This window comes from Sinocyclocheilus rhinocerous, unplaced genomic scaffold (genome assembly GCF_001515625.1).
Source record: "Sinocyclocheilus rhinocerous isolate Xijiao unplaced genomic scaffold, SAMN03320098_v1.1 scaffold998, whole genome shotgun sequence".
Classification (NCBI taxonomy): domain Eukaryota; kingdom Metazoa; phylum Chordata; class Actinopteri; order Cypriniformes; family Cyprinidae; genus Sinocyclocheilus; species Sinocyclocheilus rhinocerous.
In genome coordinates, this window is record NW_015662265.1 from 98,662 (window position 1) to 112,001 (window position 13,340).

General features: G+C 37.0%; 1 protein-coding gene across 1 annotated transcript in view; it reads left to right on the forward strand.

Annotated features, from left to right (window-relative positions):
• The window catches only part of LOC107728013 (regulatory-associated protein of mTOR-like), a 319,255-nt gene that overhangs the window by 98,225 nt on the left and 207,690 nt on the right, over positions 1-13,340 (forward strand). Inside the window, exons 5-6 of the mRNA XM_016538066.1 lie at positions 8,745-8,903; positions 11,193-11,339. Of these exons, the coding sequence (XP_016393552.1) occupies positions 8,745-8,903; positions 11,193-11,339 (306 nt within the window). The remainder of the gene's footprint in view (positions 1-8,744; positions 8,904-11,192; positions 11,340-13,340) is intronic.

The following is a 13,340-nucleotide window of genomic DNA, read 5'->3' on the forward strand; positions in this document are numbered from 1 at the left end:
TTGATCCTGACACAAAATGACCAGCTAACATTAATTGACTAATCATTGAAAATGCGAATACCTGAGTACTAGTCAGGTAAAATCACTATCATACTAAATAGATTGTAAGAGCAGACTGATTGCAAAAAAGGAGGGAAGAAGCACTTCCAATCATTGTGTTCTTGAACCATTTACCGGATCATCAAGAACTTCAAGGAGAGAGGTTCGACTGCAGTGAAGAAGTCCTCAGGACGTCCCAGAGTGTCCAGTAAGCGCCAAGACCATCCTCCTCCTACGGAATCGTGTCACCACCAGTGCAGAGCTTGCTCAGGAATGGCAGCAGGTTGGTGTGAGAGCATCTGCATGCACAGTGAGGCCAAGACTTTTGGACAATGGCCTGGTGTCAAGAAGGGCAGCAAAGAAGCCACTTCTCTCCAAGAAAAACGTCAAGGACAGACTGAAATTCTGCAGGAAGTACAAGGATTGGACAGCAGAAGACTGGTGCAAAGTTATTTTCTCTGATGAAGCTCCCATCCCACTGTTTGGGACATCTGGCAAATCGATTGTTCGGAGAAGAAAAGGTGAACGCTACCTTGAGTCCTGTGTTGTGCCAACAGTGAAGCATCCTGAGACCATGTGTGGAGATGCTTTTCAACCGAGGGAGTGGGCTCTCTCATAATTCTGCCCAAAAACACTGCCATGAATAAAGAATGGTATCAAAACGTCCTGCAAGAGCGACTTCTTCCAACGATCCATGAGCAATTTGGTGATGATCAGTGCATTTTCCAGCATGAGGGAGCATCATGTCACAAAGCAAGAGTGATAAAGAAGTGGCTCGAAGATCCTTACATTTAAATTTTGTATCCGTGGCCAGGCAACTCCCCAGATCTCAATCCCCTAGAGAACCTGTGGTCAGTCCTTAAAAGGCGAGTGGACAAGCAGAAGCCCACAAATTGTGATCAACTCTGAGAACTAATAAGGAAAGAATGGCTCGCCATCAGTCAGGATTTGGCCCAGAAGCTAATATCCAGCATGCCAGAGCGAATTGCAGAGGTTATGAAGAACAAGGGTCAACACTGTAAATATTGACTCATTATATATTTTTGCCAATAAAAGTCTTTAAAACGTATGATAAGCTTATCATTGTTTTTCAGTATACCATAGAAACGTGGAAAAATAATCTACAAATACTGAAGCAGCAAACTTTGCAAAACACAAAATTTATGTCACTGCCAAAACTTCTGGCCATGACTGTATGTTAAATGCCACATAATATTCAGTTTTGTTAAATGACACTTGTCAATAATTCAAATTTACACAATACAAATTCAATTAGTTTTGTCATATTATAAGCTCCATAGCTTAAGTGCTTTTAATGAGTGATTTGATTTGTTCCAAGTGCTGCACAATTACCCAGCTTTTCACCCCACTGTGATCTTTGAACATTCCCACAATGGAGTGGCTAAATCTCATATTCAAAAGCATATAATAGGACTTTTTTTTGATGATAGTACTACACTCATACTTAGATTTGATGAAATATTAAATAAACATGCAAGATGTATAAATGTGTAAAACTTTGTGATTGAAATCTAGAGATCTTTGTGTAGTTATGCGCATTCCTGTGGACCTCATTAAATTTGGTTATGAATACAATGTGAATTCACATTAGCTGGTGTTTTGATGTTAACTAAATTAGTCTGAATAGACTCACAGCCTGTAAGTATGTGTCCATATTTAAAGAATTTGCCACTGATGATTCAAACGCGAGTTTTGAGCAGTGTAGAGTAGCGCTTGTTGTTTGTCGTTTCTCTGATCACAAATGCAGACATGGTTTTATGTTTACGCAGCGCGGCGCGATGCAACGCAACGCGTAAAAAGACAGTACAAGTCATTATAATCAGTAATTATGTCCCCTTTGGATGCTACAAATGCCTTGTTTGTAATGGGTTTTATTGGTTTTGTCTCGTTGCACCGGGACACGGCATCACAGTATGGTAAGGGACGTTACATTTCCTTCACACGCTTGAGGTATTCAGCCAATCACAATGCACTGGATAGCTGACCAATCAGAGCACACCTCGCTTTTCAGAACGATGAGCTTTGTAAAAATCGACGCGTTTCAGAAAGGTGGGGCATAGAGGAGAAACAATAATGTACAGCATGTGGAAAATAATGTTTTTTTTTTTACCTTAAACCGCATAAACACATTTCATTACACCAAATACACAAAATAATAGTTTACATTTTAGCCACAATATGGACATATTATATTGTTTCTATTGTTTATTGTTGCTCTGTCAATGAAAATAATTCCAAAAGAAGCCAAAGCAGGATCAACCGTTGTGTGTCTCCGAGCATTACACAGATGGCAGCCTGTGTGGAACACTGGGAACACAGGCAATCAGTGATACAAATGAAAAAATTCAAGACTCATGGAATGCCGGTTTTTCAATCTAATTAGAGGACAACATTGAATGGTGATAGATTGTCTAGTCACTGCAACCCCTAGTAATGATAGCTCGCGGTGTTTGTAGCAAGATGCTTAATGGATGGCATAAGAAAATAGTTCTTCACAGAGGAGTGTTTTAAGGACCATACCTGAAAATGGTTAACTGTGGATAAGCAGAATAATTGTCTTTGGAGTGGACCACTGAATTTATTACACATCTGATATTATAAGGCTGATGATACATGGGGCAACTTTTTGAGCAATGTTGCCGGACAACCAGGGCCCACGACCAAATTATCTAGATAGAAATGTGCTACCCATTCTCAGTGGGAAAGTGTCCAAGCAACACTGCTCAAAAAAAGTTGCCCGGCAAAATTGCTCAAAAAGTTGTTCTGTGTATCATCACCTTAAGTAATGGAAAGGCCTACCACTAAATGATTGGGTAGTGTGATATCTCCACATCATCTTGTTTGTTTTATTTCTGTGCCAGATGGAGGACAACATTTGGTCTCTCTAAGAATGGGCACTCCGCTGAAGGACTTCCGGTCCTCAGTTGTAAAGTCCTTATCTAAGACATTAACTCAGCTTGATCATGAGTTATTTTCTATCCCCTAACCCTCACAAAACCTTTTTACATTTTCATTAACACATTATTTAGTGGGAGGTTCGTGCTGGCCCAACATTGTAGGTGATTTCACAATTGCCTATCCTTGTGGAGGCATCTGGTCCCCCCAATCTAGGCAAAATCTACACACGCTCACACACCAGTCCACTGACCTGTAGTGTATGTCGGGACATGAGGCTGTGATATAAACAGCTCTAAACACAATTCCTTAACACTCTCCCAAACACTCTCTCTCATTCACTCGGAGTTATGTAATACCACACACACACACACACACACACACACACACACACACACACACACACAAATACATACACCAGCTGGAGAGGACAGTGAAAGAATGAGGCGTTTCACATTGCATCATTCTCCCTTTCTCACACATGGCACATACAATTTTTGCCTCCTCTGTGATGATCAAACAAATATTGTATTATTCCATTGTTATAAAGTTTGTAGTTCTTCTGAGATTTTGAGCCACACCAGTGAAGTGTAAACTTCATATTAAATAAATGTTCTTGGGCAAAATTAAAAATAAATAAATAAATAAAATAAGAATATAAACATAATGTTAGATAGATATGTCAGTGCAGTGAATAATAGTCACATATTTAACTGGGTATTTATAAAACTATTTCCTAATTTTAACTTTTTTTTGTCCTGCTTTTACAGTCATTCCCAAAACCCTTCTCTTCTTATTATCCATACTCTCTGTTCACACACACACACACACACACACACACACACACACAGCAGCAGCAGTAGCACAAACAGTCATAAATGGAGAGTAAATAAATTATAAATTATATAAATTATCTCTTTACTACTAGTTTTAACATGAAATAAACATTGCATGCCTCATGTAATCGCTCAATCCGCTCAATCAGCGCGAAAAGACATCAATAATTGATGACATCAAGACATCAACAGCTTGACACGGCAAGTCATTAGTGTCCACAGCCAGTTAGTATGCTAGAGAAATGAAGTCTGGAGAGCATTTCATTATATTTTACTTTACCTATTAGAGGTGTCTTATTATTTTATGTTTAAATAAATCTGTTATGAAACAAGTTATGACAGCTAATGTGTAAATGAATATTTCAACAACATATAGGCTAGAAATGTTGTAATTTAGAAGTTAATTTAAAACTGCATTATGTGCAATTTACATGTTTGCATACAATTTTTATTTTTTTTTTAAATTTGAGTGTTGATTATTATATTTAAAAATAAATGGTTATTAAATTTAAGTTTGGGCTTTGTTGTTAATTTTTTTTTTCTTTTCTTTTTTTCTTTACCTTATAGTAATGTCAAAAGGCTCCCTACAGTTTAGAGCATAAACTGGGGTAGATTTTTATTCCTAAGAAAATTTGAAATTATTTAAAGAAAGAACAGTCTGTTCAGTAAATCACTGTTTAATAATAAAAATAAAAAAAGAAGCAATTTATGTTTAGTTTTCCCTCTCTTGCTGAACCAAAACCATACCAAACCGTGACCTCAAAACTGAGGTACGTACCGACACGTCATGTTTGTGTACCGTTACACCCCTAGTGTACACCAATTTTTGCCATGGCCAATTTTGCTCCCACCAGTTCAAGTAGCTCACAGCAGGGGTGTATTGAAATCACTGAGCAAAAATTTAATTTTATTCATGAGTGTTGTAATTTTTGGTAATCAGGTACTGAAGTATTTATTTATTTATTTTATTGGTTGTGGAAAGCGACTGTAGCAGTGCATACAGCTCACAAACGAACTCTACTTCTCACTATCCATTTAACTGAAATAAAAAATATACATATTAAATAAAATGCATACAGTGGGTACGGAAAGTATTCAGACCCCCTTAAATTTTTCACTCTTTGTTATATTGCAGCCATTTGCTAAAATCATTTAAGTTAATTTTTTTTCCTCATTAATGTACACACAGCACCCCATATTGACAGAAAAACACAGAATTGTTGACATTTTTGCAGATTTATTAAAAAAGAAAAACTGAAATATCAAATGGTCCTAAGTATTCAGACCCTCTGCTCAGTATTTAGTAGAAGCACCCATTTGATCTAATACAGCCATGAGTCTTATTGGGAAAGATGCAACAAGTTTTTCACACATGGATTTGGGGATCCTCTGCCATTCCCTCTTGCAGATCCACTCCAGTTCTGTCAGGTTGGATGGTAAACGTTGGTGGACAGCCATTTTTAGGTCTCTCCAGAGATGCTCAATTGGGTTTAAGTCAGGGCTCTGGCTGGGCCATTCAAGAACAGTCACAGAGTTGTTGAGAAGCCACTCCTTCGTTATTTTAGCTGTGTGCTTAGGGTCATTGTCTTGTTGGAAGGTAAACCTTAGTTCCAGTCTGAGGTCCTGAGCACTCTGGAGAAGGTTTTCATCCAGGATATCCCTGTACTTGGCCGCATTCATCTTTCCCTCGATTGCAACCAGTCGTCCTGTCCCTGCAGCTGAAAAACACCCCCACAGCATGATGCTGCCACCACCATGCTTCACTGTTGGGACTGTATTGGACAGGTGATGAGCAGTGCCTGGTTTTCTCCACACATACCGCTTAGAATTAAGGCCAAAAAGTTCTATCTTAGTCTCATCAGACCAGAGAATCTTATTTCTCACCATCTCGGAGTCCTTCAGGTGTTTTTTAGCAAACTCCATGCAGGCTTTCATGTGTCTTGCACTGAGGAGAGGCTTCCGTCAGGCCACTCTGCCATAAAGCCCCGACTGGTGGAGGGCTGCAGTGATGGTTGACTTTCTACAACTTTCTCCCATCTCCCGACTGCATCTCTGGAGCTCAGCCACAGTGATCTTTGGGTTCTTCTTTACCTCTCTCACCAAGGCTCTTCTCCCCCGATAGCTCAGTTTGGCCGGACGGCCAGCTCTAGGAAGGGTTCTGGTCATCCCAAACGTCTTCCATTTAAGGATTATGGAGGCCACCGTGCTCTTAGGAACCTTAAGTGCAGCAGAAATTTTTTTGTAACCTTGACCAGATCTGTGCCTTGCCACAATTCTGTCTCTGAGCTCTTCAGGCAATTCCTTTGACCTCATGATTCTCATTTGCTCTGACATGCACTGTGAGCTGTAAGGTCTTATATAGACAGGTGTGTGGCTTTCCTAATCAAGTCCAATCAGTATAATCAAACACAGCTGGACTCAAATGAAGGTGTAGAACCATCTCAAGGATGATCAGAACAAATGGACAGCACCTGAGTTAAATATATGAGTGTCACAGCAAAGGGTCCGAATACTTAGGACCATGTGATATTTCAGTTTTTCTTTTTTAATAAATCTGCAAAAATGTCAACAATTCTGTGTTTTTCTGTCAATATGGGGTGCTGTGTGTACATTAATGAGGAAAAAAAATTAACTTAAATGATTTTAGCAAATGGCTGCAATATAACAAAGAGTGAAAAATGTAAGGGGGTCTGAATACTTTCCGTACCCACTGTAACCTCTAAATATGGTGGTTTTTTTCTGGCGGTATTTTGTGATTTATGGAGCGATTAAAAGAGAGATCCCCTCAGTAAAAGCCTTTAACTCTAATATGTAAAAAAAAAATTGGACCAGGCTTTATGCAATGTTCAGTTTATTATTCTGGAAATATATACACACACACACACACACACACACACACACACACACACACACACACAAATACTTACACCAGCTGGAGAGGACAGTGAAAGAATGAGGCGTTTCACATTGCATCATTCTCCCTTTCTCACACATGGCACATACAATTTTTGCCTCCTCTGTGATGATCAAATTTCTATTGTATTATTCCATTGTTATAAAGTTTGTAGTTCTTCTGAGATTTTGAGCCACACCAGTGAAGTGTAAACTTCATATTAAATAAATGTTCTTGGGCAAAATTAAAAATAAATAAATAAATAAAATAAGAATATAAACATAATGTTAGATAGATATGTCAGTGCAGTGAATAATAGTCACATATTTAACTGGGTATTTATAAAACTATTTCCTAATTTTAACTTTTTTTTGTCCTGCTTTTACAGTCATTCCCAAAACCCTTCTCTTCTTATTATCCATACTCTCTGTTCACACACACACACACACACACATACACACACACACACAGCAGCAGCAGTAGCACAAACAGTCATAAATGGAGAGTAAATAAATTATAAATTATCATTCCTTCCTCTTTACTACTAGTTTTAACATGAAATAAACATTGCATGCCTCATGTAATCGCTCAATCAGTGTTTCAACCGCGAAAAGACATCAATAATTGATGACATCAAGACATCAACAGCTTGACACGGCAAGTCATTAGTGTCCACAGCCAGTTAGTATGCTAGAGAAATGAAGTCTGGAGAGCATTTCATTATATTTTACTTTACCTATTAGAGGTGTCTTATTATTTTATGTTTAAATAAATCTGTTATGAAACAAGTTATGACAGCTAATGTGTAAATGAATATTTCAACAACATATAGGCTAGAAATGTTGTAATTTAGAAGTTAATTTAAAACTGCATTATGTGCAATTTACATGTTTGCATACAATTTTTATTTTTTTTTTAAATTTGAGTGTTGATTATTATATTTAAAAATAAATGGTTATTAAATTTAAGTTTGGGCTTTGTTGTTAATTTTTTTTTTCTTTTCTTTTTTTCTTTACCTTATAGTAATGTCAAAAGGCTCCCTACAGTTTAGAGCATAAACTGGGGTAGATTTTTATTCCTAAGAAAATTTGAAATTATTTAAAGAAAGAACAGTCTGTTCAGTAAATCACTGTTTAATAATAAAAATAAAAAAAGAAGCAATTTATGTTTAGTTTTCCCTCTCTTGCTGAACCAAAACCATACCAAACCGTGACCTCAAAACTGAGGTACGTACCGACACGTCATGTTTGTGTACCGTTACACCCCTAGTGTACACCAATTTTTGCCATGGCCAATTTTGCTCCCACCAGTTCAAGTAGCTCACAGCAGGGGTGTATTGAAATCACTGAGCAAAAATTTAATTTTATTCATGAGTGTTGTAATTTTTGGTAATCAGGTACTGAAGTATTTATTTATTTATTTTATTGGTTGTGGAAAGCGACTGTAGCAGTGCATACAGCTCACAAACGAACTCTACTTCTCACTATCCATTTAACTGAAATAAAAAATATACATATTAAATAAAATGCATACAGTGGGTACGGAAAGTATTCAGACCCCCTTAAATAAAATGCATACAGTGGGTACGGAAAGTATTCAGACCCCCTTAAATTTTTCACTCTTTGTTATATTGCAGCCATTTGCTAAAATCATTTAAGTTAATTTTTTTTCCTCATTAATGTACACACAGCACCCCATATTGACAGAAAAACACAGAATTGTTGACATTTTTGCAGATGGGCTGAATACTTTCCGTACCCACTGTATATATTAAAACGGGGAGAAAAAATATATAAACAGTCTCTTTTTTTTATTCTTCAGCCAAGTGTGCACATTTATCAATAGAAATAATCTTGAAAATGGCCTGAAAATAGCAGATTTTCTGTACTGTTTACTTTAAAGTAGATTAATTTGTAAGGGTTGATGACTTTCAATCTGTTTTAATGCTCATTTTTATATTATATCTGGAGTTCTCAGATATTTTGAGAGCTGCACTGACATACTCCTTCATTAATGTTTTCACTGGATGTCATTGTTATCTAATATCCTCTCTCTTCCAGGCCCGCTATAAGCAGAGTTTGGATCCTACAGTTGACGAGGTGAAGAAATTGTGTACTTCACTGCGGAGAAATGCCAAGGAGGAACGTGTTCTCTTTCATTATAATGGCCATGGAGTGCCTCGACCCACTGTCAATGGAGAGATCTGGGTCTTCAACAAGGTAAGGTAAAAAGAACCAGGAAAAAATGGGTTTAGTGAGCAGTGCTGAATAGTAAACTTATTTCAATCTGTCTGCACAGCAGTTACCCACAGTAGTTTGTTTACTCGTGTACTCTCCTTAAGTTCTTAAATTAAAATGAATTTAATGAGTTAGTTTTGGGCATAAACTGAGTTGTCAAAAACAGTGGTAGATTTAGGTATGGGCGACATGGGCAACCGCTTAGAACGGCATCTTGCCAGGGGCGAAACGGGGTGCCTGTGCAAGAAAAAAAAGCAGAATACGTGATCAGGGTTTTTTTTTTTTTTTTTTTTACAAAATATGGTGTAACCATGTGGGTCAATTAACCTGGACGGGACTCTGTGTGTGCGCCCAGTAGACTTATGTTTAGCCTTACTATGCACATTACAAACAAGTCTGCGAGTAGCAAATACGGGTGTCGTGTCATAAAATATTTTTAATACTGCTGAATTTGTAAGATGATCACAAATTAATTGAATAAAAACACTGTGTTATGCTTTAATTTTGTTGTTATTCAAACAGCGAATACATTATATACAGAAATTGAACAAAGAACATTTAATTTATCATATAGAACATTATCAATGACTTAAGTCTAGCGCGCATTTAAGCACTCTCAAAAAAACTCACATTATAATCACTGAAGCTGTCTACACTGTGAAATGAATCTCTTGCTTGCATCGCACGTGCATCTGCACTTGGTTGTTTCCGATGTGAGAATTCGCAAGAGTGCAAAATTCAGTCAGCGAGCGCACACATTGAACAAAACAGGCGTTTCAGCAATGACTCCTCTGAACACCTCTGATTGGCCACTGCATTCATAAGCTCAAACATAATCGTTTGTGATTGGTTATAATGTGGGCCGCTGTTAAAAAAAATGCATAAAAAGAAATATGCAGCATGGGCAGATCTAAATTTTATGCCGCAATGATACTTTTCTTTTTCACGTTATTCACTTTATTTCATTTTAATTTTTTATTTCAAGTCAGTTTCACTAAGGTGACTTAATCAGGGAGAGTTGGAAGGTAAGCCATCAGGAGTCCAAATTGGGAAAAAAAGAAGAGGCGAAATGTGAAAAGATAAACGTAATCTATGCAGATATGATATATATATATATATATAATTGCTTATATATCACTTATGCTATGCAATTATACATAGAGCAGCAGCATTCCTTTGTCTGACCATCTAGCTTACATAACCAGACAGTAAAATGTGATTTTGTAATATAGAATGTATTTTTTTTTAAACAAACGTAATATCACTCACTTTATTAATGTTTTTGCTGTACAGCTTTTTTTTAATTATTTGCCTGAATTTGTAATTATATATGCACTGCATATATCAGGGGTCGGCAACCAGGCACATGTGCCATTTTTGGCACGCTGAGGGAAAATCAATGGCAAGCCAAGCACATGCAGATGAATGCTATATTTGGTTACAAAATTAATATTATTTGTTTTTCAAGAAATGTCCTGGTCGGATTAGTGTGAAAAATAACCTAATAATCATTAATAAACTTTACATATTTAATTAGTTATAGCTTTCACTGTGCTGTAGACGTCGTCACGTGTACAGTTTGAGTGTCCAGTTTGCACTCACCGCGGTGCTGAACTCCAGGCGCAGTTGACAATGGCGACACAAAAGAAAGCAAAAATTGACGTTCGTTTATTTCAGCCATCTTGGAGAGAAGAATATGATTTTATTTTTCAAAAAGACCATGCCGTTTGCACTTTATGTTTAGAAAATGTTAAGCGCCACTTTGAAACTAAACACGAGAAATCCTTTAAAGATCAGGCAGACAGGGCAGAGTCCATCAGATGCGCAGTGTCCTATTATGAAAAGCAAACCAGCACTCTCCATGTTTTTGTTAGACCTAAAAATAATGCTACTGAATTGTTACCGAATTGCTCATTGCATTGCGAAACAAGTAAACCGTTCACTGACAGAGAGAATACATCAAGGATCCTTTTCTCTCTAGCGCAGAGGTTTTATTTGATGGCTTGCCTAACAAAGTCACTATCAAATTTAGAATCAAAGATATCCCTGTGTCAGCCAGAACTGATCAATAATTTTGACCCATACAATGTATTTTTGGCTATTGCTACAAATATACCAGTGCGACTTATGACTGGTTTTGTGGTCCAGGGTTACATATATGCAAGCAAATCTTATTTAGGGGTGGCAGATGGGGTGGTTCATTCAGGGCACCATGCAAGCTTTAATCGCCACTGGTCAAAAAGAATATCTTTCATTCTCTCTCTCTTTCAGAACTACACACAGTACATCCCACTCTCAATCTACGACCTACAGACGTGGATGGGAAGTCCCTCCATCTTCGTGTATGACTGCTCGAATGCAGGGATCATTGTCAAGTCATTCAAACAGTTTGCATTGCAGAGGGAGCAGGAGCTGGAGGTGTGTGATATTACACACACACACACACAAACACTATATAATAGAGGTTTGATAGAACTGGCTTTTTTTTTTTTTAGACTGAGAAAGTTTTGAGTTAACTTACAGGATGTTTTTGTAGTACAATGACCTCTTATAGCCTATGTCAAAAGATCAAGGCAATTATGCTTCCTCAGTTCATGACCCCTTTAAATGGGAGTGGGTGGTGATTCTGTCTCTCAAGCTCAAAAAAGGGCAAAAAGGCAAAACAAAAAAAACCTTTTCAGTACATTAAAAGTAGTTCACAGGGATTAAAGTTCTCCGTCGCTACGACGGATTTCCGTTAATTGCAGCAAGTCTACGACAGATTTCCGTCAATTGGAAAAAATGAGGGGAAAAGAAACATGTAGCGCGTTGTTGTTGTTGTTCTGCCGGTGTGCTACCCTGTCAGATTTTGCTACCTCCCATTAAAACAGATGGTAGCATAATTCGATAGCAAAAAGTGCTACCTATCAGATTTTGCTTCCAGCATGATATTAATAAGGTGTGAGGCTTTATTAACATGTACACCTACCCCAAACCTAAACCTACCCTTACAGTAGGATAAATACAGTGTTGGTAGCATAATCTGATAGGTAGCATTATTTGTCAGAATTCTACTTCTTATTATATTGTTTTAAATATAAATTTTAAAAAGCTTATAAACATACATTTTTGAATTTGACATAGATGAAAATGATGCCATTACAAAGGTAAAAAGAAAGTCAAAAGTCACCTCGTATTAGGAAGGATAATTTTTGATCAGAATTTCTGATTATTGATCATGCTCCTAAATGTTTTAAATTAGGAGGACAAGTGCTCCTAAAAAGAAAAGTAAGCGTAGAGCCCATAGACTGTATAAAAACAGGTAGAGCCATATGTAACAGTATATTATTATAATGTAATGTAACTGTATATTAGATCCGTGCATGAGGTCTTAAAGAGACAACAGCCTAAATAAACCTCCTGGCTATTAATAACAATTCTACTCATTCCAAAGACTATAGAATGCCCTTAAAGGGACTTTGTCTTATTCCCGCAGGTTCCGCGCTTATAACGTGATGACAGATGACGGAACATATCATTTGCATGTGCTTTTGAGTCTTGAGAACTCACTCACGCATTCTTATTTTCTATGTGCCCACAGATCGCGATAAGGAGAGTGACAACTTTTAATAGTTATTAAGGGAGTTTGCAAATGTGATATTGATTTAATACAACAGTTCAATAGACAAGTACTGCCTGATTTTGCTCTTTCTTCAACGAAAATAGTTCCAAATATAGTAACAGCTCAGCCGCTGCGCATCTGGAAGCAAACACAGCTGAGTTTCATTCATTCAATGAAAGTGCGTTTTTGAACGAATCTAGTGAGTCAGTGATTCATGATTACCCATTCATAAAGACAGTCACTTGCTTCATTCCTGAATGAATCAGCAGTTTGAACGAATCAATTGAATGAATGATTCAGTGATAAAATCAGTGAATTGCCGCCACCTGCTGGCGGATTTAGTTTCATTTTTTGCTTCTTTTTTGCAAGTAGAATGTCTTATTCTACTTCTTATTATATTGTTTTAAATATAAATTTTAAAAAGCTTATAAACATACATTTTTGAATTTGACATAGATGAAAATGATGCCATTACAAAGGTAAAAAGAAAATACCCCTGTAAGGAGTCAAATGTCACCTCGTATCAGGAAGGCAAATTTTTGATCAGAATTTTTGATTATTGATCAGAAGGTGCTCCTTAATTTTTTTTAATTAGGAGGACAAGTAAAAAGAAAAGTAAGCGTAGAGCCCATAGACTGTATAAAAACAGGTAGAGCCATATGTAACAGTATATTATTATAATGTAATGTAACTGTATATTAGATCCGTGCATGAGGTCTTAAAGAGACAACAGCCTAAATAAACCTCCTGCTGCCTTTCATTATCTAGTGCTATTTTACAGTTGAATAGATTATAGTTAGACCTAACTGAAAACATTT